Source organism: Zootoca vivipara, chromosome 2 (genome assembly GCF_963506605.1).
Source record: "Zootoca vivipara chromosome 2, rZooViv1.1, whole genome shotgun sequence".
NCBI classification, from domain to species: Eukaryota; Metazoa; Chordata; class Lepidosauria; order Squamata; family Lacertidae; genus Zootoca; species Zootoca vivipara.
The window spans coordinates 64,165,076-64,187,380 of NC_083277.1; the positions used below are offsets into that span (position 1 = coordinate 64,165,076).

At 44.6% G+C, this 22,305-nt stretch overlaps 1 protein-coding gene across 3 annotated transcripts in view; it reads left to right on the forward strand.

Moving 5' to 3' along the window:
• Positions 1-22,305, forward strand: part of FLT4 (fms related receptor tyrosine kinase 4) — a 96,797-nt gene that overhangs the window by 65,476 nt on the left and 9,016 nt on the right. For all 3 annotated transcript variants that reach the window (XM_035105644.2, XM_060271641.1, XM_060271642.1), the window contains 16 exons: positions 1,726-1,834; positions 3,865-4,224; positions 4,904-5,050; positions 6,744-6,875; positions 7,183-7,289; positions 8,286-8,421; positions 9,201-9,305; positions 12,560-12,673; positions 14,031-14,119; positions 15,107-15,263; positions 16,737-16,831; positions 17,763-17,885; positions 18,690-18,801; positions 19,613-19,712; positions 20,037-20,142; positions 20,827-20,966. In XM_035105644.2, the coding sequence (XP_034961535.1) occupies positions 1,726-1,834; positions 3,865-4,224; positions 4,904-5,050; positions 6,744-6,875; positions 7,183-7,289; positions 8,286-8,421; positions 9,201-9,305; positions 12,560-12,673; positions 14,031-14,119; positions 15,107-15,263; positions 16,737-16,831; positions 17,763-17,885; positions 18,690-18,801; positions 19,613-19,712; positions 20,037-20,142; positions 20,827-20,966 (2,132 nt within the window). The remainder of the gene's footprint in view (positions 1-1,725; positions 1,835-3,864; positions 4,225-4,903; positions 5,051-6,743; positions 6,876-7,182; positions 7,290-8,285; positions 8,422-9,200; positions 9,306-12,559; positions 12,674-14,030; positions 14,120-15,106; positions 15,264-16,736; positions 16,832-17,762; positions 17,886-18,689; positions 18,802-19,612; positions 19,713-20,036; positions 20,143-20,826; positions 20,967-22,305) is intronic.

The window sequence follows — 22,305 nt, forward strand, 5'->3', positions numbered from 1 at the left end:
AGACTGAAGGCCACTGCTATGTAGTTTCTATGTGGATAGGTGGAATAGACTTATAACACCAGAATAGTTAATTTCCAAGCATAGGTTATAAGACAAATTGGAGGCAATAGGAATTAAATCTAGATGATTGACATTGTGCCTCCCTCTGCATGGTTCTGTACTGTAGAATTTGTTAAATATTATATTGGTTTAATTGCACTAGCCAGCAGCTGTGTTGACATTTTGTGGACCACTGCATATATCATTAAAGGAACTGGAGCTATCCTTCCACAGATGATCTGCAAAGGTCAGCAGAGCAGATCCATCTTAGAGTGGACATTTGAGCATTAATTAGCTCTTAATCCAACCCCACCCTACAAATTAGACTGGAGTAGTCTTTCTCATTCATACTAGCAGGCATTCTCTTTGTGTTTGTTGTGGCCTTCTAATTTCTTGATTCTGTTATGCCAGTTAAGTACTGACAGGGCATGCATGCAGGTAGCTGTATGTGCACCTTGTTTGTTTGTTTTTAACATCTTTGCTCAAGAGTGCAAAAACACACTGTCAGGCAATCATAAATTTGCTTGTGCAATTTTCTAGTTCTGTGCAAATCTAAGGGATCAAAAGAATACACACACACACACACACACACACACACACACACACGACTAGGCTCCTGATTCACTATTACTAGGATGCTGGAAGAGAAATGAAATCATTTATTAAATTTCAGCACCCACTTTTCAGATGGCTGCTCAATGTAATTGGTGTAGAAATTCTTTCATGTGCTTTGTTTGTGCAATTTTCTGGTTTAGTGCAAATCTGTGGGATCAAAAGCTGGGGGTGGAGGGAATCCTTCATTCAGGAGTGCACCAAAAACAGTTACGGGCACAGCTGGAAAAGCAATGAAAGCACCGAGGAAGTAGCAGGCATGGAAAGGGCAGTGGCAGAAAGTGACAATTGATTTACCCATCCAAAAGACACCCAAACAAATGATCTGCAACCCTGAGTGAAGGGGTTTGCAGCCAAATTTTCCCCAGTTTATCAGAGTATTGTGTAAACCCAAATTTACAGGGGGAAGCACTGAGATTGGTGCTGTTTGAGGGTGACATCATGTGGAATCAGCAAATTAAATGGGAATGCAAACAGCTGCAAACACACTGAACTCTAGTGTGGACAAGCCTAGTGGTCCCACCCATATATTTCTCATCTGTTGCTTTTCCTATAGTTTGCAATACATCTCTTTAAACAGGGACAAAAGATGGCATTTGTCTGGTATACACCTCTTTGTTCCTGTCCTTGGCTTCTCCAAAATTCTGTGTCAGGTCATTATGCGCCATCTGTTTGTGTTTGGCTACTAACCCCCTTTCAACCTACTTCCCTGTAAGCAGAATGGCAGCACATAAATAAAGTTTGCTGTCCCTGATTTAACCCTTTTTATTGAGGGGAGTGTCTCAGTGCAACAGCAGCATTGCAGTAGGGGAAGTGGTGAATGGAGATCATAGGACAATGCTGAATGATAAGCAAACTATCAGTGGAAACAAAATTCAGAGATAGGAGAAACCGGACAAAATTTCAATGAGTGATGCAAACATACCCTTACATATTTCATCATGCAATTCCCCAGAGCATAAGAATGAAGCTAGAGCATCCTCTTCGTTCCTGGAAGGTTGGTAAGAAGCTGAGAAGTCTTGCATTTCCACATATTAAATGTCATTCATGTTGCCCATTCTGTTTCTTTAACAGACGGTCAGCAAACTGATCATCCAAGAAGCCAACGTTTCTGTCATGTACAAGTGTGCAGCCTCTAACAAAGTTGGCCGTGATGAACGGCTCATCTATTTCTATGTAACTAGTGAGTATCATAAAGCATGTATGTGTGTGTGGGGGGGGTGTCAATCCTTTGTCTTTGCATCTGACCTTCGCTCACAGACCTTTTGAATGGTTCATGAGTGTTTTTTTTTTTTAAAAGCCTTACTGCCATGATGTGCTCACAATCAGACAGCACCCTGTGTATGTATATATGGCCTCCTCAGGGAGTGAAGATACAGATCACTTGGAAGACATGGACCTTTTAATAAGGGCTAGTGGTGAATTATTTTTTTTCTCTGATTTCAAAATTTGTACAGTTTCAGATCATCAGATTTTTAATAATATAGGAGTTCCCTCAAACTTTGTCAAAACTTTTTGATTTTGAGGGTAAATCTCCAATTTTGGTTCTTATAGTTTAGTCAGTAGATCCATACATTTGCCACCTCAATTTTTCATCATGATCAAAATTTGAGCTTTGTAGCTGAAAGATGAGTTTTCAAATTGGGATTTCACAGAATCATAGAACTGTAAAGTTGGAAGGAACCCCAAGTGTCATCTAGTCCAACTCCCTGCAGTGCAGGTATCTCAACTAAAGCATCATTAACAGCCATACAACCTCTGCTTAAAAACTTCCGAGGAAGGAGAATCCACCATCTTTAGAAGGAGACTGTTCCACTTTCAAACAGCTCTTCCTGTCAGAAAGTTCTTCCTGATGTTTAGTTGGAATCTCCTTTCTTGTAACGTGAAGCCATTACTTTGGGTCCTAACCTGGAGCAGGATAAAACAATCTTGCTCCATCTTCCAAGTGACAGCCCTTTGCAGGGGCCTGGTGCCGTGGTGCGGAGGTCGCTCCGGCGCCCCCGCCCTGCTCCGTTTCCTGCCGCGGCTGGTGGGCGGGCGGCGCCCCCCTACCGGGCCGGCGCCCTGGCGTCCCGCGCCACGCAGACTACCCCTAGAGCTGGCCCTGGCCCTTTAGATGTTTGAAGATGGCTGTCATATCTGCTCTCACTCTCCTCATTTCAAAGCTAAGCATACCCAACTCCCTCAACCGTTCCTCATAAGGCTTGGTTTCCAGGCCCTTTTGAGAAATTCACTTTGCAGATGTTTATATTTGAGCATTCATTGTTTGATTTGGGATTTCATATTTCAAACTGGCTTCATCTGTAACAAAAACATAGGCCTCCGCCTCCTTAATAAACTCTGCATCCAGAATAAAACATATCCACTATGAGATGTTAAAAAGCCAGGCTGGTTTCCACTGCAAAAAAGAGTAGCATAGTGCAAGAGATGTCCTGGAGCTAGAAAAGAGAAAATACAAACCCAGTTCCTCATGCTTCCTGTGAGCAGATACTTGCTAGTGAAGAGATCAAAGATCTCTTCCATGAAAATGCTGGAGCATGCATTTCCCAAGTGTTCATGGTGCAGTAGCACCCTCTAGTGTCCTGTTGCTGAACAGACTCTTTGTGATGTCCTAGTTTCATTATTTAGAAAATTGGAGTTTTGTCTCTTTAACAGATTTCTTCAACCAGGTTTGGGACTACAACTCCCAGGTTTGGGACTACAACTCCCAGGAGTACCCAGTGGACTGTGCTATGGAGTCAGCCTCCTGATCACTGGTGTCACTTCCACTTCCCAGAGTAGAGCAGCACAGTGGCAAGGTTGGGGCTGCATGATTACACCGGTGGGAGCTCCAGAGTGGCTCTGCTGGTGTGCCAACACAGCCCTGACCTTGCCACCCATGGTATAATAGTAAATCATAAATCATATTGTACTAAATCATAGTATAATAGTAATGATTTCCTCTTATCAGTGTTTGGATTGTAGCTTTATTCATTGGTGGCTTTTTTCATTCTTCTCTGTGTGTGAACAACACCAAACCTTTCATTCAGCATATTTGAAGCGACCATTGTGCATGCATTTAAATAAACACATATGAGTAAGTGGTTTCTCCCATTCATTAACCATACAGCCTTGAGTGCATAGAATAGAATTCCATAAGCACAGCCTGAGACTGGTATTTCAGCTTTTGCAATTCCAGCACACATCTGTTTCCTTGTCTTGTTTTCCTGCCAGCCATCCCAAATGGGTTTGAAATTGAATCGCAGCCTTCAGAAGAACCCATTGAGGGGCAAGACCTGAGGCTAAGCTGCAATGCTGACAATTACACGTATGAGAACCTGCAGTGGTACCGACTCAACCTTTCGACACTGCATGATGAAGAGGGCAACCCGCTGGTCTTGGACTGCAAGAATGTCCACCACTATGCGACAAAGATGCAAGGAGAGCTGCATTTCAAACCCAACTCCAATTACGCTGCTTTGACACTCACCATTCCAAGCATCTCACTAGAGGACGAAGGGGACTATGTGTGCGAAGTGCAAAACAGGGAGAACAGCGAAAAGCACTGCCACAAAAGATACATCTCTGTGCATGGTAAGGACCACTCTGAAAGTACTGTACTAGTCAGGTTAGTTGGCAGGACTTCATGATGCTGAAGGATGTATGGAAAAGAGAATGTTTGGCCATGACAAAGCAGTGGTAGCACTGGCTATAGGGAATTCCAGCCACTAGGCTGGAGCCTAGATTGAGATATAATCTTTGAGCCACAGATTGATCCAGAAGGCACTTCTTTTTGCATCACGTATTCTTGTTAGAATCCTGAAACAACATAGGTTTTCACCAAAAGAAATAATAAGGGCAGGTGCTAGCCCTAATAGCCGGAGAAACATCAAGAAAAGGAGAAACTTAGACTAGGAGAAAGTAATAATTCCAATGCCAAATAAAATTGCATCCATTCATATGTCTGATTTATTATTTCTGTATTTTTATGAGGCTGACACATGATATAAAATATCCAGTTTTACAATAATAAGGTTCATAGTGGTCCTGAACACTCCAGGAGTCTCATACTGGCAACAGCAGGAGTCTTGTTAAACTTCTTACTAAAATTTCAAATATTGTTTCATGATTAACAAAATGCCACCTGTCACAGCTGTAGTCCAGCTATGTCAGAAGGACCCACCCCTGCTATAGAGTGTTTCTTCTTTACTGTCCTGTCAAACTGTTTTCTTGTGGTTGATTACCTTCATTTATTGTAACGTCCCTCTTTTAGCTCTAGAGGTCCCCAGGTTGAAGCAGAACCTGTCAAACATCTTGGTGAATGTGAGTGATTCCATAGAGATGCGCTGTAAAGTGGATGGCACACACATTCCAAACATCAACTGGTATAAGGATGAGAAGCTTGTAGAAGAGGTCTCAGGTATGGCTGGTCAAAGATATCTGGGGTGGGAGGGATGAGTGGCACATGAATTTTCCTGCTTCCTAGTGGAGCCTTGCAAGGCTCTGGGTTGGGATGTTCAAATTCAAATTCAGGCTGGGTTGTACGCCCAGGCAACAGTGTGTTGGTACATTCAGTTCAATAACATTCCAGGTGCCATACCAACACAAGTACATTGGTGTAGCCAATGTGGTATTGTGAGCAGAGTGTTAGATTTGTACAAGGAAATTCCACCCAGCCATCAAGCTCTTTGGAAGATTTTGGATCACTTGCTTTCTCTCAGCTTACCCTTCCTCACAGGGTTGTTGTGATGATAAAATGAGAGTGGAGAACAACCCATGTGTGCCAGCACAAGCCTACTAGACTAGAGCAAGGGTGTAATTAATTAATAAAGACTTTCCATACTTCCTGCTTTGCTTCCTCTGTGTACATGTATCTGCAAACCTGTACCAAGAGGCATTATCAGTTATAACTGTAATTAATGCACAGGAGCAGAGCAATTATAAAAGTTTATGCTACTGTAAAGATTGTGAAGATGTTTCTGAAGAACAAGCAGGCAACACAAATGTTATTCCTGCAGTTTGATTTAAGCCTCCTCTTCCCCACAAAAATAATTACTTGCATCTTCATTTTAAACTTAAATTGAATTACATTTATATGAATTACATTTATATCCTACCTTTCTTCCGTTGTGGAACCCCGGGCAGCATACATGTGGAATCCTTGAGGCCACCCATCCAGGTACTGACCATACCCAGACCTGCTTAGCTTCAGCATCATGTGGCCTCATGTACCTTTACCCCATCCCTTGGGAAATATGGGCAGCAAACCCAAGGAACTACTTGCATGCATGTAAAGGACCCACAGGCAATGCTTGACCAGTAACTTCTGTTTTTGCTACTGAAATTCCGATAGCTGTGGGGTAGGATAACTTTATGATTAAACAGCTTACTCCATCAGTTGTGTGCTTAAAAGCTACAGGAAAATATTTGACTACATGGGCAGTCCCCATTCACCAAAGTAAACGGTGCATTTGGAACCCAGTTTCATTCTACTGACCTGCAGTGGCAAACCAATCAATTTAAAAATCTTTCTTAGAGAAGATTTATGCCATAAAGATCATGGAGAAAAAAATTTGTTCTGTGGTTTGTTACTTTACCATTAATGTGTGTCATGTTATACTCTTTGACCACGGAGAACCCCCACAAGCTTTTTCTATCTGTACAGCCTTCAGGAGCTATCTAACTAGTTTCTGACTTTTATCCATAATGAGGTGGGCTAAAATATACTCCAAAAGAAAATTGGGAATTGTAAGAGCCGCAGAAATTAGAGTTGCAGAACTGTGAATTATGAAGCCACGACCTGTGATTTGTTTATATCTCCGTAGTAGCACACTGCCTTTTGTGAGAACTATGTACATGTACTGCATCTGGGGGCTTTTCTTTCACAAATATTACTTCATTGCTGGGCGATGAGGCATATGAAAGTGACCAAGTGCTGATTACAACAGCATGTGGTGAGCAGTGGTGAAAAGGACTGGTCCCAGTTTGATTTCCATACTCTAATTTTAGTCCAGGCTTCCACTTTGAACTAGGGCCAAAGGCCTGAGGATCCCAGCCCTCCCTAGACACCACTAGTTCACACCTGAAAGCCCTTCCCCTTCTGCCTGTTTCAGGGATTGACCTGGCAGATTCCAATCAGAGGCTGAGTATCCAGAGGGTGAGAGAAGAGGATGCTGGCCTTTACCTGTGCAGTGTCTGCAATGCCAAGGGTTGTGTGAATTCCTCCGCCAGTGTCTCTGTAGAAGGTACTATTACTAACTTCAACCCCCTAAGCCTGTAGAGGGAAATGTTATTTGGAAAGAAAGCAAAAGAAAGAAAGAGGGATCCCATCAGAATAAAGACCGTGCCGAGACAACAGTACTGTACAAGACTCATCTTCCTTAACCCAAACTATTAAAAAAAATCATATATTTATCCCAACTGGAAGGAAATCTAGAATATTCTCAACAATGTTTCCTCTGCTGTCTCTTTAAAATGCCCTTGGTTTTGTCATGTGCCTGTTTTAAACTTCATTCTCTTGCTAATTATTATGTGGTTCTTTCTGACCTGTAGGTTCGGATGACAGGACCAATGTGGAGATTGTGATCTTAATTGGGACAGGTGTCATTGCTATCTTCTTTTGGATTCTCTTAATCCTCATCTTCTGTAACATCAAGCGAGTAAGTCTCCTGTGATGCTTCCAATAGAGCCTGATTTGGTGAACAGCAAACAGAATCATGAGCAAGAGATGATCCCATAGATCCCATAGAACCTCAGGCCTGGGGCCCAAATATGGCCTTCAATGACTATCTTGCCCTCTCTGCAGGCCACATCTCCTCATTGGCCATTCTTCATGCTTCAAGTGGTTTTGCTTGGCTGGAAAGTGTCCTTGAACTTTGATAGTGCCTTTTGCTAGTCTTAATGGACGAGAGAGAGGGCTGTACAAGTTTATGCAGAAACTAGCCTATTACACAAAGGTCAAAATCCCCCTCCACCCACTACTAGCATGTGGCCCTTGAAATGTGGCCCAGAAGGGAATGTGGCCTTCGGGATGACAAAGGTTCCCCACCCCTGCCATAGGATGGTTTTGTCTCTCCCCTCTACATTTCCACTGCCTTATGTTTGCAGTTCGCCCCACTCACCTAAGGTAGAGAAGTATCTGGTTTCCAGTAGAATGAGAAATCGCCTTGGCAACCACCACTGAATACAAATTGCATTGGCATGGGAGGGTAACCAAGGATAAGCCGTCTTGGATGCCTTGGCAGAAAGGCAGTATATAAATGTAAAAAATAAATTAGGGCTCTTTTTAAAAAAATAACTTCAGACCCATAGAATCATAGAATTGTAGAGTTAATTTCCTTTGTTTCAACAGCCTGGTTAGTTTTGCTGAAGGATGAACCCTTGTGTACAATTTCTTGTGAAGGAAATGGTTTAGAGGGAATTGGATAAAATTGCAATATATCCTGAGCTAATAGTAAGAGTTTTCTTTCAAAGATGGGCCCATTTCTATTGGGATGGGGGACTGAGAGATGGATGTTGAAAAGTCAGACCATCTACTTTCCCCTTTTGCTTTGTCAAGCAAAGCCCAATGTATAGGTTTAAGACATGAGGAAAATTGCACAGTAATATGGGCCCATTGCAAAACAAGATTCACCAGCATCTCTCCCTCCCTGCAGCCTGCTCATGCAGATATCAAGACGGGCTACCTTTCTATTATCATGGACCCAGGTGAAGTTCCCTTGGATGAGCAATGTGAATACCTGCCCTATGATTCCAGCAAATGGGAATTCCCTCGGGAGCGACTTCAACTCAGTAAGGTTCAGCATGTTGTTTACTGCTAAGTGAATAATATGTGTAGTTCCTTCCCCCCCCCCCTTTCTAGCTTGCCATTGCAAATCTAATTGCCATTTACGAAAGTCGGTTTGCCCCACAAAATAACTACAGAAGCCATTGTCTATTCCAGGCATAAGCAAACTCTGACCCTCCAGATGTTTGGGATTACAATTCCCATCGTCCCTAGCTAACAGGACCAGTGGTCAGGGATGATGGGAATTGTAGTCTCAAACATCTGGAAGGCCAGAGTTTGCCTATACCTGGTCTATTCAGTCTCAGAACACAGCACATTCTAGAACAGGCCATGCACCCAGCCTCTGTAGGGTTGCCAGAAATGCAGGCATTGATGGAACAATGATGAAGTTCTCATACCTATGCAGTATAGCCTCACCTTTCCCATGCGCTCTGGTCAACAGTAACAAACGACACCTCATTTTCCGCTATCTGTTTCCTTCCTCTGCTTTGTTGACTCTGCGTCTGTCTCACTTCCTCCCCTCTCTCTAAAAATACAGCCACCTGGAGATGGTGAAAATGCCATTCTTTCCTCTTCCTTTTTTCACACCTTTTCTTCTTTTTTGTCCCAGTTTCCTGTTTTTTTGTGTGTGTTTTTTTGTTTTTGATCCCATTCAATGACCGTTTTGTGGGACCTTTGAATAGCTATATATAATGAGTTCCTCCATCCGCACCCTGGCCTTTTTTTAAAAAAAATGCTGTCTCTCTTCTCCCCCCTTCCCCCCATCCACACTTTCTTTTTTCAGGTAAAGTCCTGGGCCATGGAGCCTTTGGGAAAGTGATGGAAGCCTCTGCATTTGGAATTAATAAGAGTAACAGCTGTGAGACAGTGGCAGTAAAAATGCTCAAAGGTAGGTGTGATAAATGACTTGAGTGTAACATTCACCTGGTTAATTTTTTTCTTTCTGGAAGTTCATTTCCCCATGATTTAAGCAAATTCCTCATCACCTCCCAACCCTAACCCCCAATATGTTCTTCTGCCAGAAGGATCCACTAAGCTGATCTTCCTCCGTAGAAGTAATTAGCTATAGCCTTTCTGAATCTTCAGTTTCTTTGCCTTTGACTGTTTGTCAGTCAGTAACTGCTAAAGAGTGCCCCATTCCTCCCAATACAGCTGGGCAGGGAGTGAGAGGAAGGTGGCCTTCTTCAAACAGAGCTGACCTAAAGAGGCTCTAAAAGTCAGATCAACATCAGATCCAATAAAATGAGGGCAGAGAGGATTCTCTATAACCGGTTAATATAGATGACCCAAGTGATAACTTACTATAGTATACATGGAACCAGTTGGTAAGCCAGCTGTTTATATTAGTAAAAACCATTTTGTTATTTGCTTATCAGATGGGTACTCAATACCATGGTAAGTTACCACTAGGTAAATTGTCATCTCTGTTCTCCCAGTGGGCCAATGAGTCTCGGAACAAAATGTTACAGTGCCCAGAGATTGATTACAGGAGAGAAAAATTCAGCTGAGATAATGGAGACGATAATAAGGAGAAAACAGATGTAAGTGACATACTCTAATGGAACAACAATAGAATAGTTATCTCAATAGACAAGAATAGCGTTGCTCAGATTCTCCAGGTAGGAACCTTCGTATAGCAGCTGTTCAGGAAAACCTCTGGGTATTCCTTGCACTGTTTGTCAGAATTAACCACGGTGCTGCAGTCAGGCCTTAAGCTGTGGTTCCATCTGTTACAATCAGAACCAAAAAGAATCCAAACCCCTTGAAATTAGAGCTTTCCATAAATGTTTGTAGTCATAATTTCAAATGGCCAAGAGCAATTCAGGTAGGGATCATCCACACTTGGCTTAGGGGACATGGGGGGGGGGGTTGGGAAGTCTGGCTGCATGAGTAGAACTTAGCACTACACTGAATTCCACCCCATATTTGTAATAATGTTTCTTAAGCTTTCTTAAGTTTCACTTATATAATAGTAGAGCATGACACATTTTAATGTACTGGCACTGCCGTACAGGCCCAGTGAATGTTTGATGGTGGCTACATTGTATGATATTCTTAAAGTTCAAGCCTATGCATGTGTTCTTACCGTGTTTCCCCTTTTTTAAGACACCGTCTTATAACTTTTTTTCCTCAAAAAAACACAAGGTGTCTTATTTTCAGGGGATGTCTTAATTTTTTATTAGGTTTTTATTTTATTTTATTACGGTACCTTCTGTTGCTCGTTGGTCTTATAAGGCAGACAGGAAGGGTGGAATTTGCAGAGACTGGCTCTCGGAACACAGGAAGGGAGGAAAGTGTAGTCGGTACCTTATGACAGGCCGCTGGCTCGGGGCGCTGCTTGGCGCTGCAGCAGCTGCCGGTTCCGGGTGCCAAGGCCATGCAGCCCACAACATTCCGGCGGGGCAGAAGGGGGCCAGCAGCGCTCCCGTCACCGTCCGTTCGGTGCCGAAGCCGCGGCCTGAACCTGCGCACGCGGGAACCGGGCAGGTCCCGCGCCAGGGTAGCTTGGTGCTTGGGACGCGCCGTGAGCGGGTGTGTGAAGCGATGGCGCGAGGCTCCCCCAGCTCCAGCCTAGGCAGGGATTTTGCTAAGGCGAAGCCTTCAAGGAGCCAGGCTTGGGCGGCTGGCTGGCGGGGGCTCGATCGCACAGCGGCTGAGGAGGCAGGGCGGGAGTGGGGTGGAATCTGAAATGGCCCAGTCGTGGGTGGCAAGGCGGATTGGGAGCGGGGCGAGACGTTGCCGGCTAAGCTGCTGGGCTGCTCCGGCACAACATGGCTTTGAGGGAGGGGCGTGATGGCTTCCGCGGGGGTCAGCGGGGCCCTCGGCAGCTGCGCTTCTCACGCTTCCTCTGTGTGGAAGGTGGTGCTGCAGAGCCCAAGGCGGGAGCTGGGAGAGCCTCTCCGAAGAACTGTTCTCCCGCGCTTAAACAGAAAGAGCTCAGGCGGACCAAACCAAAGGTCCCTCCAGTCCAGCACCTTGTTTTTAAAAGCGGCTAGAAAAAAAAGCCGTCCGTTGCTCCAGAGGCGCGGAAGGGGCAAGCAGCGCTCCCGCCGCCACCCATTGCCCCAGCGGCACGGAAGGGCCCGCACGCCTCCCGTTGCCGCTCAGCCTTGGGCCATGCAGCCCACGACACTCCAGAGGCACGGAAGGGGCAAACAGCGCTCCCGCCGCCACCCATTGCCCCGGCGGCACGGAAGGGCCCGCACGCCTCCCGTTGCCGCTCAGCCTTGGGCCATGCATCCCACGACGCTCTAGAGGAGTGGAAGGGGCCAGCAGCGCTCCCGCCTCCATCCGTTGCCCTGGCGGCACGGAAGGGCCAGCGGGCCTCCCGTCGCCGCTCAGCCTTGGGCCATGCAGCCCACAATGCTCCAGAGGCGCGGAAGGGGCCAGCAGCGCTCCCGACGCCGGGGGGTTTCCCTGTCCGGGCGCTCGGCCCGAGTGGAAAAAAGTCCTGGGAAGAGTGGGGAGGCTCCCAGCGCGGCTCGCCTGGCAACGCGCTCAATTCATGCACCCCCTCCCACATGGTCTCAAACCTCTCCGAGGTATGTCTTATTTTCGGGGTATGTCTTACGTTTCGCACATGCCTAGAAATCCTGCCATGGCTTACTTAATGACTACGTATTAAAAAAGGGGAAACACGGTAGAAGCAAGTCTCATTGAGTTTAGAGTGAGTACATTTACTCCCAAAGAGGCAGATGTTTAAATAACAAAGCCTTTGCTGCACTGGTGTCAACAAACAAAAAAACTTACTGTCAAGAGAAGTTGTCCATGTTATGTAGTTGCAAAGACTACGCTTTCCTCTCCTCTCTCTTAGAAGATGGGATGCTTAATGAAGAAATTAATATTTTGTTTTGGACATAGCTGCCAAGTTATCCCTTTTTTTAAGGGATTTTCCCTTATGCTGAATAGGCTTCCTCGTGAGAAAAGGGAAAACTTGGCAGCTATGGTTTTGGATGAATCATATCAAGCTTTACAATGTAACATTTGCAAACGTTTTCTTAAAGCAAGCTGTATCTATCTATCTATCTATCTATCTATCTATCTATCTCAGGAATGGTTTTGGATGACAAACATAGATACCAGTATGTGCTTTCTAGAATGCTAGAAGTGGCAATTAAGGGATAATTGTAACATTATTTTCAGAGGGAGCTACTGCAAGTGAACACAAAGCGCTTATGTCAGAGCTGAAGATCCTCATCCATATAGGAAACCATCTGAATGTGGTTAACCTGCTGGGTGCCTGCACCAAACCTAATGGTAAATATTGCAGGCCAAAGCCGGGGAGGAGGGGATTAACAGTGTGAATGCGGTTAGAAAGACATGGCACCAGCTTGGGATAGAAATAGTCGCAACGCTATGGGCACAGGCATTGGGCATGGATCCTGAATCAGCTAACCCAATTGCTGACTCATATCACCATCAGAATCGGACAAGGTGAGAGGATACCCTCCACTGATGCAAATCTAACAAGGAAATCCCACCAGGATGCCATTCAAGATGTTATGTGGTCCAGGCTTTCGGACAGAACCCTACTCCCTTTACCAGGTTACCTTGAGTTTATCCTGGTATTTGGGGGGTGGAACACATACCAAGCCCAAGCTTTTGACTAAGGAGCCAACCCAATGCCTTTTTTCACAAAAGTTGTGACATTTGCTATGAGGAAGGCAAAAAAAAAACCCCAAACTGGCCCGATACATCTGCAGGCAAATTCCTTCCTGCTCATGAATACAACTGAAAAATTCAACAGCAGGGTCCTGTACATGTGCTGCCCTTTTCCCATTGGGCAAAGCCATAAAATACAGAGAGGGTGGGTGGGATATCCGTTCTGGACTGTGCTGCTGGATAGTAATGCAGGCAAATTTTATGCCTTGCTGACATCAGCTAGATGTGTGGTGTGATGACCTCCCACCCTTGGCACCAGTGCCACACCAGGCTGCAACTGCTGCCACTGTCTTGATCAGCTTGCGAGAGCCATCCCACATTGTCCCTGTACAACAGGATAGGGAACCTCAGGCACAGAGGTCAAATATGGCCCTCCAGGCCTCTCTGTCTGTCCCTTGAGACACTTCTGACGCCCCTGCTCTGCCTCCTCCTTGAGTGCTTTTACCAGGCTATAATGCATATTTAAATTCTGATCATGCTTTTTGCTCACCCTGATGGGGAGGGTGTCAAAAATTAACATTTTTTGCTCCACCCACTTTTGCTCCTGGCCCTGCCCACCACTCCCTGTGGCCTTCAGAAGCTTGTCTAGAGAGGAATGCAGCTAGACGAATGCCTTGCACAGGGTATATATCATGTGGATAGTTTGGTGTGAACAGTGGTAGAGCTTCAAGCTCTGGCGGGGTGGTGGAAAGCAGGCGGGGGCATGGATGGCGCACGTCCCGGGGCATGGCATGCGTTCTGGGGGCGGGGCGCGCCGCCTGCGAGGGCGTGGCGCCCAGCATAGTGGGGCAGCCACAATGGCACCCCACCAGGATCATGCCGCCAGGGGCGGTGCGCTCTCCCCCCCCCCCGTTCCTCCGCCAGTGGGTGTGAAAGACAAGGCAATCCAAAGTTTCTTACACTTAATCCTTCCCGAAAGAAACACACTTTCTTCTTGGCTTCTCTACTGCAGGTCCCCTCATGGTTATTGTTGAATTCTGTAAATATGGAAATCTCTCCAATTATCTGCGGACCAAACGGGAAGGATTCAGTCCTTATAGGGTATGTGACTGACATTATCTTGGCAATAATCCTAACTCTGTTTTCAAAGGATAGGCTGAAAATAAAATAATAATAATTAAATAATTAAATGTTTCAGTCCCTCTGAACTCTATGGCTTGGTGTATAAATAAAAAGGCTGAGGTTTAGACATAGTTCTGATGTACAACTGTGAAGTGGCAGAAACAATCTAAAGTAGAGGAGGAGCTGGAAAACTGCTGCTGCTGCTGCTTCCCCTGCCCTTGCCCACAGGTTTTGCCTCCTTTACTGTGTCCCCCAATCACTCCCCCCCCCCCGCTAGGCCCACATGCAATCTAGGGGCCTGGGCTGAAGAAAGGAGATGAAGGGGGTTGTGGTGTTAAGAGTGACAGGACGAGGCAGGATCCAGCATCCTTCTTCACCTGCTCTGCTCTTTCTGCTTCACACTTTCCCCTGCCATGAGGCCCATAGACAGCATACCTCCTAATGTCAGTTGCAGGAGAACAACAGTTGGAAGAGGGCTGCTGCCCACATGCCCTGTCTTTGCAGCCTTCCCAGGGGCATCTGGTAGGATGCTAGAATAGATGATGGGCATTTGTTCAGGGCTCTCCTTATGTTCACCATAATACTGTACAGCTCAGTAACAAATGAGCCTTCTGACACCTGGGTCTGCTTCTCCGCTTCTAGTCAGTCACTCCTAAGTGGAGGTTGGAGCTTCTGGGCTGCTTAACCTGAGCTGAGATTGAATCACTGCAGCATAAGCATGAAGGCTTTCCCACACTTCCACTTGTGCCATGCCTAAAAAGTACGGATTCAAGCAGTTTTCCCCTGGTCCCGGCTCCTTTTCAAAGGAAAACCCAATGTTTAGCAATAGATCGGAACAAATGGCAATCTGGGGGAAACCCAAACCGCTGTTTGCTCAGATTGAGCACTAAAGAGAGGTTTTCCCTGGGGTGTGGATAAGCCCACACTCTGCTTCATGGTAATCTTTGTGATGGGTGTGCTTCCTAGGAAAAATCTCCCCGACTACGCGTCCAAGTTCGTTCTATCGTGGAAGCTGTCAGAGCAGACAGAAGGAGTCGGTCTGGTACCACTGACAGTGCAATTCTTAATAGACTTCTGATGAACAAGAGCCAGGCAACACTGCCACCACCACTCATACAAGAAGGTAAAGAACTCACTGAATCTTCATGGGCGCAGGGGAGCAAGGAATTGACATTTAGGGAACTTGAAAGAAAGTTCCCAGGATTTCTTTAAGCACACGTGAGGGTTGGGCCAGTGGCAGAGTGGATAATGTTCCCTTTTAGAGATGTGGAAGCAGATGGAAAGGGAGGGAGCCAGACTTTATGGGTGTTCATCACAGTTCACATGCAAGGTGGGAAGAACTCAAGGAACCAAAAAGAATGCACTGAAGAGGAAGCTGGGGGAATTGGTCCTTAGCGACCCTAGTCTGTGTAACCAGTGCAGAGGAGTATATCCTGCACAGCAGCCTACACTAAGTTTATTGAGAGGTGCAAAGGGTAAGATTGCATTCTGTTCCTTGACCATAAAAATCTAGGTTAGAGAGTATGGAACAAAGTCATGGAGGGCCATGGACCTTCTCTTGGAGGCCTGATGCAGGCAGTCATGTGACCGTATATCATGTGCAACTTAAATGTGTGCCCTGTATAGAAATTTTGAGGGCATTAAAAACATTGAATACTAACAATATTTGTAAAAATTAAAGAGTTTTATACAGCTTTACAACTGGACAAACATAAATAGTAATTGTTCTAAGCACTACACTAGGACAGTAACAAAATCAATCACAGCCATACAAAATACATGTGATTAATGTTGATTAGTAAATATAGATCCAATTCTCAGACCTTTCCTGTTTCTCTGTTAGTCTCCCAAAGCTTTTGTGGGAGCAAATGAATCCCTTCTAAAGAGAATTATTCCTAGGCTTTCCTAGTACAGTAAACCACTGTTCTTACCCCATGAATATATAAAACTTTCCACAATAAGCTACAGGACTATCTAAAGATGATTAGCCCCTGGTCAAATGGCAAGTTTATAAATCTACAAAGGTCAGCAATCTGCAGTGTCTTAATCAGGTAGTACCTCAGCCAAGTAAAATGATTTTCCTGGAGGCAGACAGTTTTCCTATCTGTCTGGCACTGAAATACAGTTTTCTTCATCGGGAAAATACTAAGCCCTGTCTTTATTCTCATCTATAGACTTCACATCTGCTTGAAGTGTCTCTCATAATTAAATTAATAACTCTGCAGGTGTCAGTACCACCTTTCCATTTATGCAGAGACAATGTCCACAGTGTAGAGCCCTCATCAATTGTATAAAGTCAGGCTGTGCTTTCAGCAACACAAATGGTTAATGATAATCATTTTTAATATCGGCCATACAGCTACACAGGCTTAAGTTCTGTTACGCCTTGTACTTAACCATGCATAGCTTTGTCTTTGATTGCCGTCACTGATCCCAGTTATCTGTCCCTACTTAGCCAGCAAGTCTAAGATTTCTCTAGGACACTCTGAAGAAAATCATTTTAGTCTAGGCAAAAGCTGGCTGACCTGGAGATAGTTGTCTTTTTCTCTGCCACAAACCTTCAGAATGTAACTTCCTTTCTTGCACATTTGTACAGTGGATGATTTGTGGCAGAGCCCTCTGACAATGGAAGATCTGATCTGCTACAGTTTCCAGGTGGCACGTGGTATGGAGTTTTTAGCTTCCAGAAAGGTAAACACTCCACATACTTATCCTGACTCCCATCCCCCCCTTTTTTTGTCTACGATCTTAACAGAGGGGATATAATAAGAGATTTATAAAATAATTTGTTGTGGTGTGAAGAAAATGGGCAGAGAGAAGCATTTCTCCTTCTCTTGTACTAGAACTTTGAGTCATCCAGTGAAGTGGACTTACAGTAGATTCAGGGCAAGCAAAAGACAGTACCACTTCACAAACTGCATAATTTGTGCTGCCACAAGGTGTGCTCGTGGCCATGTACACACTTTATACACATTCAAGAAGGAGCAGTCTAACCATGTTTTTTAAGCCATGGTGGATGATATTTAGTACATCCAATTTGAGAGACAGTACCGTGTATGCTAATTGTGATCTTGTTCTCTGAGTGTGTAGTAAAAACTGCGCCATCCACAAACGAGGGGGAGGTAGTGGCATGCTTGGACAGTCACAAGGTTTGCAGAAGTACATTTTTTATATAAAAAAATCCATAAAGGGAGGGGGTGGATCCCAAAACAGTCCAATGAAGACGGAGCATGGTCAGTGGAGACAACAGGATGCAGACAGACAGTTGGGGAAGAGGAACAGAAAATGAAGGGAGTATCCTGGATAAGGGCATGGGTGGCTGGAAAATTGATCCACGCTGCCATTGTGTGATTGTATTCCAATAGAGGGCTGATGCTTTCAAGCCCTGTCTGCTCACATTGGGTGACTTTGAGCACTCCCCAAAGGAGCTATTACTTGTCCTGAACACGGGGATTACTAGAATATCTTCATAGGATCAATGATCTGCTTTTGACTTACTTTGAGAGAAAAGGCCTGAATGAGACTTCTGTACTTGTTCATAGTTTCTGATATTCCACCTGTTATTTCCACACTGGAATCTATATTCCTGATGCTGTCTCCCCTTTTTTTCCTTTTCCTTTAGTGCATCCATAGAGACTTGGCAGCGCGCAACATCTTGCTATCAGAAAACAATGTGGTCAAGATCTGTGACTTTGGTCTGGCTCGGGACATCTATAAGGATCCTGACTATGTCAGGAAGGGCAGCGTGAGTTGTGGGTCATGGATATGGGGAACTGGAATCGGCTTTAAAAGTTTATAGTCAGTATATGTTTGCTTATGACCAGTTCTTACTGAAATACAGAGAGGGTGTTTATCGTCTGTTCTTATAGTTGATACGAAGAGGAATGGAGTAGAGAAATAAAATGGTTAAGAGGCTTTGTCTAATGCACTTCCTTGGCACAAAATATGCATTTTGTTCCATGTAAGAGAAAGACAGTATAGAGGGTAGCACTTAGCCTTGCCATCTGTATTGTAGGGCTACTTGATTTCACCTGTCATCTGCAATAAACATCATGCTTCCCTCACCTGAAAGATGTTCATATGTTTTCTGTTTAGCTGTGCATCCCCAACTGAATTAAAGCCTAGGTCCCTATAAGGGCTTTTGCTCACAATTATTTATTGCTACACTTTGTATACAGTATTTTGAAACATGAGTGTGCAAAACATCAGCTTTCTATCTGTTGTGGAAGTATTCATAACCTCATTGAGTTAATGAGTGAATGAAGCCCAAGCATCTAAGGATTGCAATTCCCATGATTCCTGACTATTGGCCTGGGGCTGATGGCCAGCAACATCTGGATGGCCACAGATTAACCACCTCTGATCTAGGTAGATAATATCAGACTACAGCTTCCAAATCTGCACCTAAATAGATATTCACTTGATTTGGTGCCTGTCTGCATGAGCCACTATAGGATGTTCAGGGATTTTTCTGTGGGTTTTCTTATTTAGTTGCTATTGACCTTTTTCTGAGCTGTAATAGCCGTTCACATTTATTTCTCTTTCATAGGCTCGCCTCCCACTAAAGTGGATGGCTCCAGAAAGCATCTTTGACAAAGTCTATACCACCCAGAGTGATGTCTGGTCATTTGGAGTCCTCCTATGGGAGATCTTCTCACTAGGTGAGCACTGATGAATAGTTGAACTCTCCCCTGGGCCACCCATACTTTTACAAGCATGTGACTTTGAAGATAGGTTGCTGGAAGGGCCCCCTAAATCTCCTTATTTTTCCTACCTTACCACTCCAGTTGCATCTATTCTACTAATTATTTTGGGTTGTCATGCTTGTGCAAGGACTTCCACCTAAGCAATAGGACTCTTTCTCTTCACATGAACCGCAACCTCCCCAGATCTGTTGGGGGGGTCCTCTAACCATCCAGAGTAAATTAGGAGGGAGCTTGGGGGGAGGTAGAGAGAGGAAAAAGAGAGGAAGTCCCATTGAGCAGGTAGATGCAACACTTTGCTACATGTGACCTGCAGCACACCTGCTTCGTGCATTACAATGCCTGCTTTTGGATCTTAGCACCCCTGAATGCATATCCCAGAAACCTCCTGTCTCAAATTTATCAACTAGGTTTCAATTCTATAGAATTTCTTTACAGAAAGTTAGCCTTTCCTTTTTGTGCATAATTTCCAGTTTTATAGATAAAGATCTGAACCAGTATTGGCTAGTTCTTGAGCAACATTTTGATTCCAGTACAGTACTTGTAGCTTTGGCCCTGTCTAAGTAGGCTACTTCAGATTCCTTAAAGTGAGTGTAAAATAACAGGTGAGACAGATGAGCACTCACACAATATAAGAAAAATGGGGATATCTCTGTGAGTTCTCTCAGTGTTAAAGAACAGATGGGGCTTTTTTGCAGATGCAATAGTGCCTTCTTCCCTTTCATCTTTCCTTCATGCCCCTGCCTGATCTGTGGATTTTCTTCTTCAGGTGCCTCCCCGTACCCTGGAGTCCAGATCAATGAAGAATTTTGCCAGAGACTGAAAGATGGCACCAGGATGAGAGCTCCAGAATATGCCACTGCAGAAATGTGAGTCAGAGCACTTGAAAACATGGCCAGCAGCAAAGAAAATACTGTAGTCAACAAAATATAGATTCATAGAGGTTCCCAGGGTCTGAAGCATTCTTCCTATGCTTTGGCTAGTGTGCTGAAGGCTCACCATGATATAGCCATTTAAACTGTTTCATTTGCTTCTGTAGTAACACTGCTGGTGCTCAAGTCCAGCATTTACCTTAAGGAGAGACTTTCCCTTTGCATCAGTTTCCAAATTCTAGCTTTGTATTTGATTGACAGTTATAGGATGAAGAGATTGATCAGCTTTATGCAAAGGCTTGTTCTGGGTTTTTTTTGCAGTTACCGTATAATGCTAAGCTGTTGGTATGGTGATCCCAAGGAAAGACCAACATTCTCGGACTTGGTGGAGATCCTGGGGAACCTTCTTCAGGAGAACGTCCAGCATGTAAGTTCTCATTTGTAATCATAGCTCAGAAACCAGCTGCAAAAGTCCGCTATGTGCAAGGAGTTATTTCGTAAACATTTAGATACAGTGGAGATGGGGAGCCTTTTTGTCTGGCAGCCCAACTTTGACAGTTGAATGTGATTAAGTTTAGAAGACTAGCATCAAATCTCTTTCCTTCTCTCTCTCTTCAGAGAGGTTTTTCAGCACACATGCTGCCCTCTTTTACCTTAGTGTTTTTCTAATAGTGCTTGGGGGAAAGCTTAAAACCAGAAATTGTTTCAGAAATATATATCCTTACCTATCTAGTACCCCTTGCCTGTCTTGTATCCCAGGACATTTGGTATAATTGGACTGTGGAGTTGATGCCACCAGCAAATAGTTAAATGGGTTGGATGACAGAAGTGGGTGTCCTTACCTTTTATTTGCAAGTCAGGAGATGGGGAGATGAAAGCATTGTTTCACTTTCTGATATAAAACAGTTTGATCTATTTGCTTTCCTTATGAAATTCATCTACCCATTATTCCTCAGAAGTATGTGTTTGCACACCCGTTAACAGCTACCCTCTTTTTTCCTGGAGGAGAAAATGGGAGCGGGGGAGAACTACTATTCACTCTCATTGCTGCTGCTTCTGGCAAATTCTTCAATTTTCCTGGCACATAACTACTTGTTTACATTCCCATTAGGAAGGGAAGGATTATATCCCACTTAATGACTCTCAGAGTTCTGAAGACGATGGCTTCTCCCAGGTAGCTTCCTCCATCCAGCAGAATTCTGATGAGGAAGAATTTGACTTGAGGATGCACTGTCATAATATAGCAGCAAGGTAAGTCCCTGCTGAATCCTGGAAGAGTCAAGCCGAGAGCTGGCCAACCTTAAAGCAAAGCCTTTTAGAAAGGCAGTATTGTCTCACATCAAACCCTTTTATATCATTAGGCTATGAAGAACAATATTTTCAGCCATAACTACTTTTCATGGATGTTATGCATTTGACTTCCTTGAACCCCTCACCCTCCCAAAAATACAGTTTATCTGTTGTTTGATAATGAAACAGCAAGATTTGTTCTATACATGTCCAGATAATATACATTGCTGGACTAGAAAAGGTGGGTACCCCAAGCACTAAGAAATGAAGGCCATTGATACACAATATTTGCCATCATCTTGGAGATGCAAAGTGACAGTAGCTATGGGGGTGGCATAGGAAGAGAGACATGTCATTTCCACCCAAAGCATCAACATCCCCAGTGACAGCTGATGAATCCTGCTTCATGTTGCTACATTTAAATCACTGCTGTACTTACCAAGGTTATTCTAAGGGCCAAACCAGGCACTCTGTGCAATATATGTGTAGCATGGTCTTTATGTTAAAAAAAAACATGTTGATTTTTTTTTATCGCTTCATGATGTTTCACAGAAAGCAGTTCATAAATGAAATAAATGAAGGAATAAATAATCACAATATTTCAGGGGCGGGGGTTGTAGCAAGGGTTCCTCCAAACCAGTGGTGGAGCTACTGGCACATGCTCTGGCACCAGGAGTGGAGAACCGGCAGGGGCATGGCTGGTGTGTGGCATGCCCGCAGGGGTAGCGTGTGTCCCAGGAGCGTGGTGTGGTGTGCCACCCGCGGGAGCATGCCACACATCTCGGGGTGTGTGCGGTGCACGCCACGGGGGCGGCGATGATGGCACCCCACCAGGGATGGCACCCGGGGCTCCCCCCACCCCCTTCATCTGCCAGTGCTCCAAACATCCTTTTTTTCTTGTGCATTCATTATTATTGTGCTCATGATAGTATTGGGGCATTAACTGCTTGTAGCTGCCCAAGTTTTGGGGGATGGTAATACTGCTTTCTAGTCGGTACCAGCCCACACCTTCCTGCTCAAAGATGGTTAACTTTTTACAGCACAGACACAGATGTGGCAGCTGGGGGTGGAGATTGTCCTGCTTTGGTTGTGTTGCAGTGCAAAGGTGCTAATAGCATGATTGGGAAGCATCACAAAACAACTAACAAAGCAGAATGGGTACAAATTTAACCCTTGGCATCACCAGTTAAAACAAGGATTAGGTAACAGCTGTTGTGCAATACTTCCTGCTGGGCATCCTGGATTGCTGTTGCTGGTCCAAGAGGATAACACTGGACCAGATGAACCAGCTTGCCCTAAT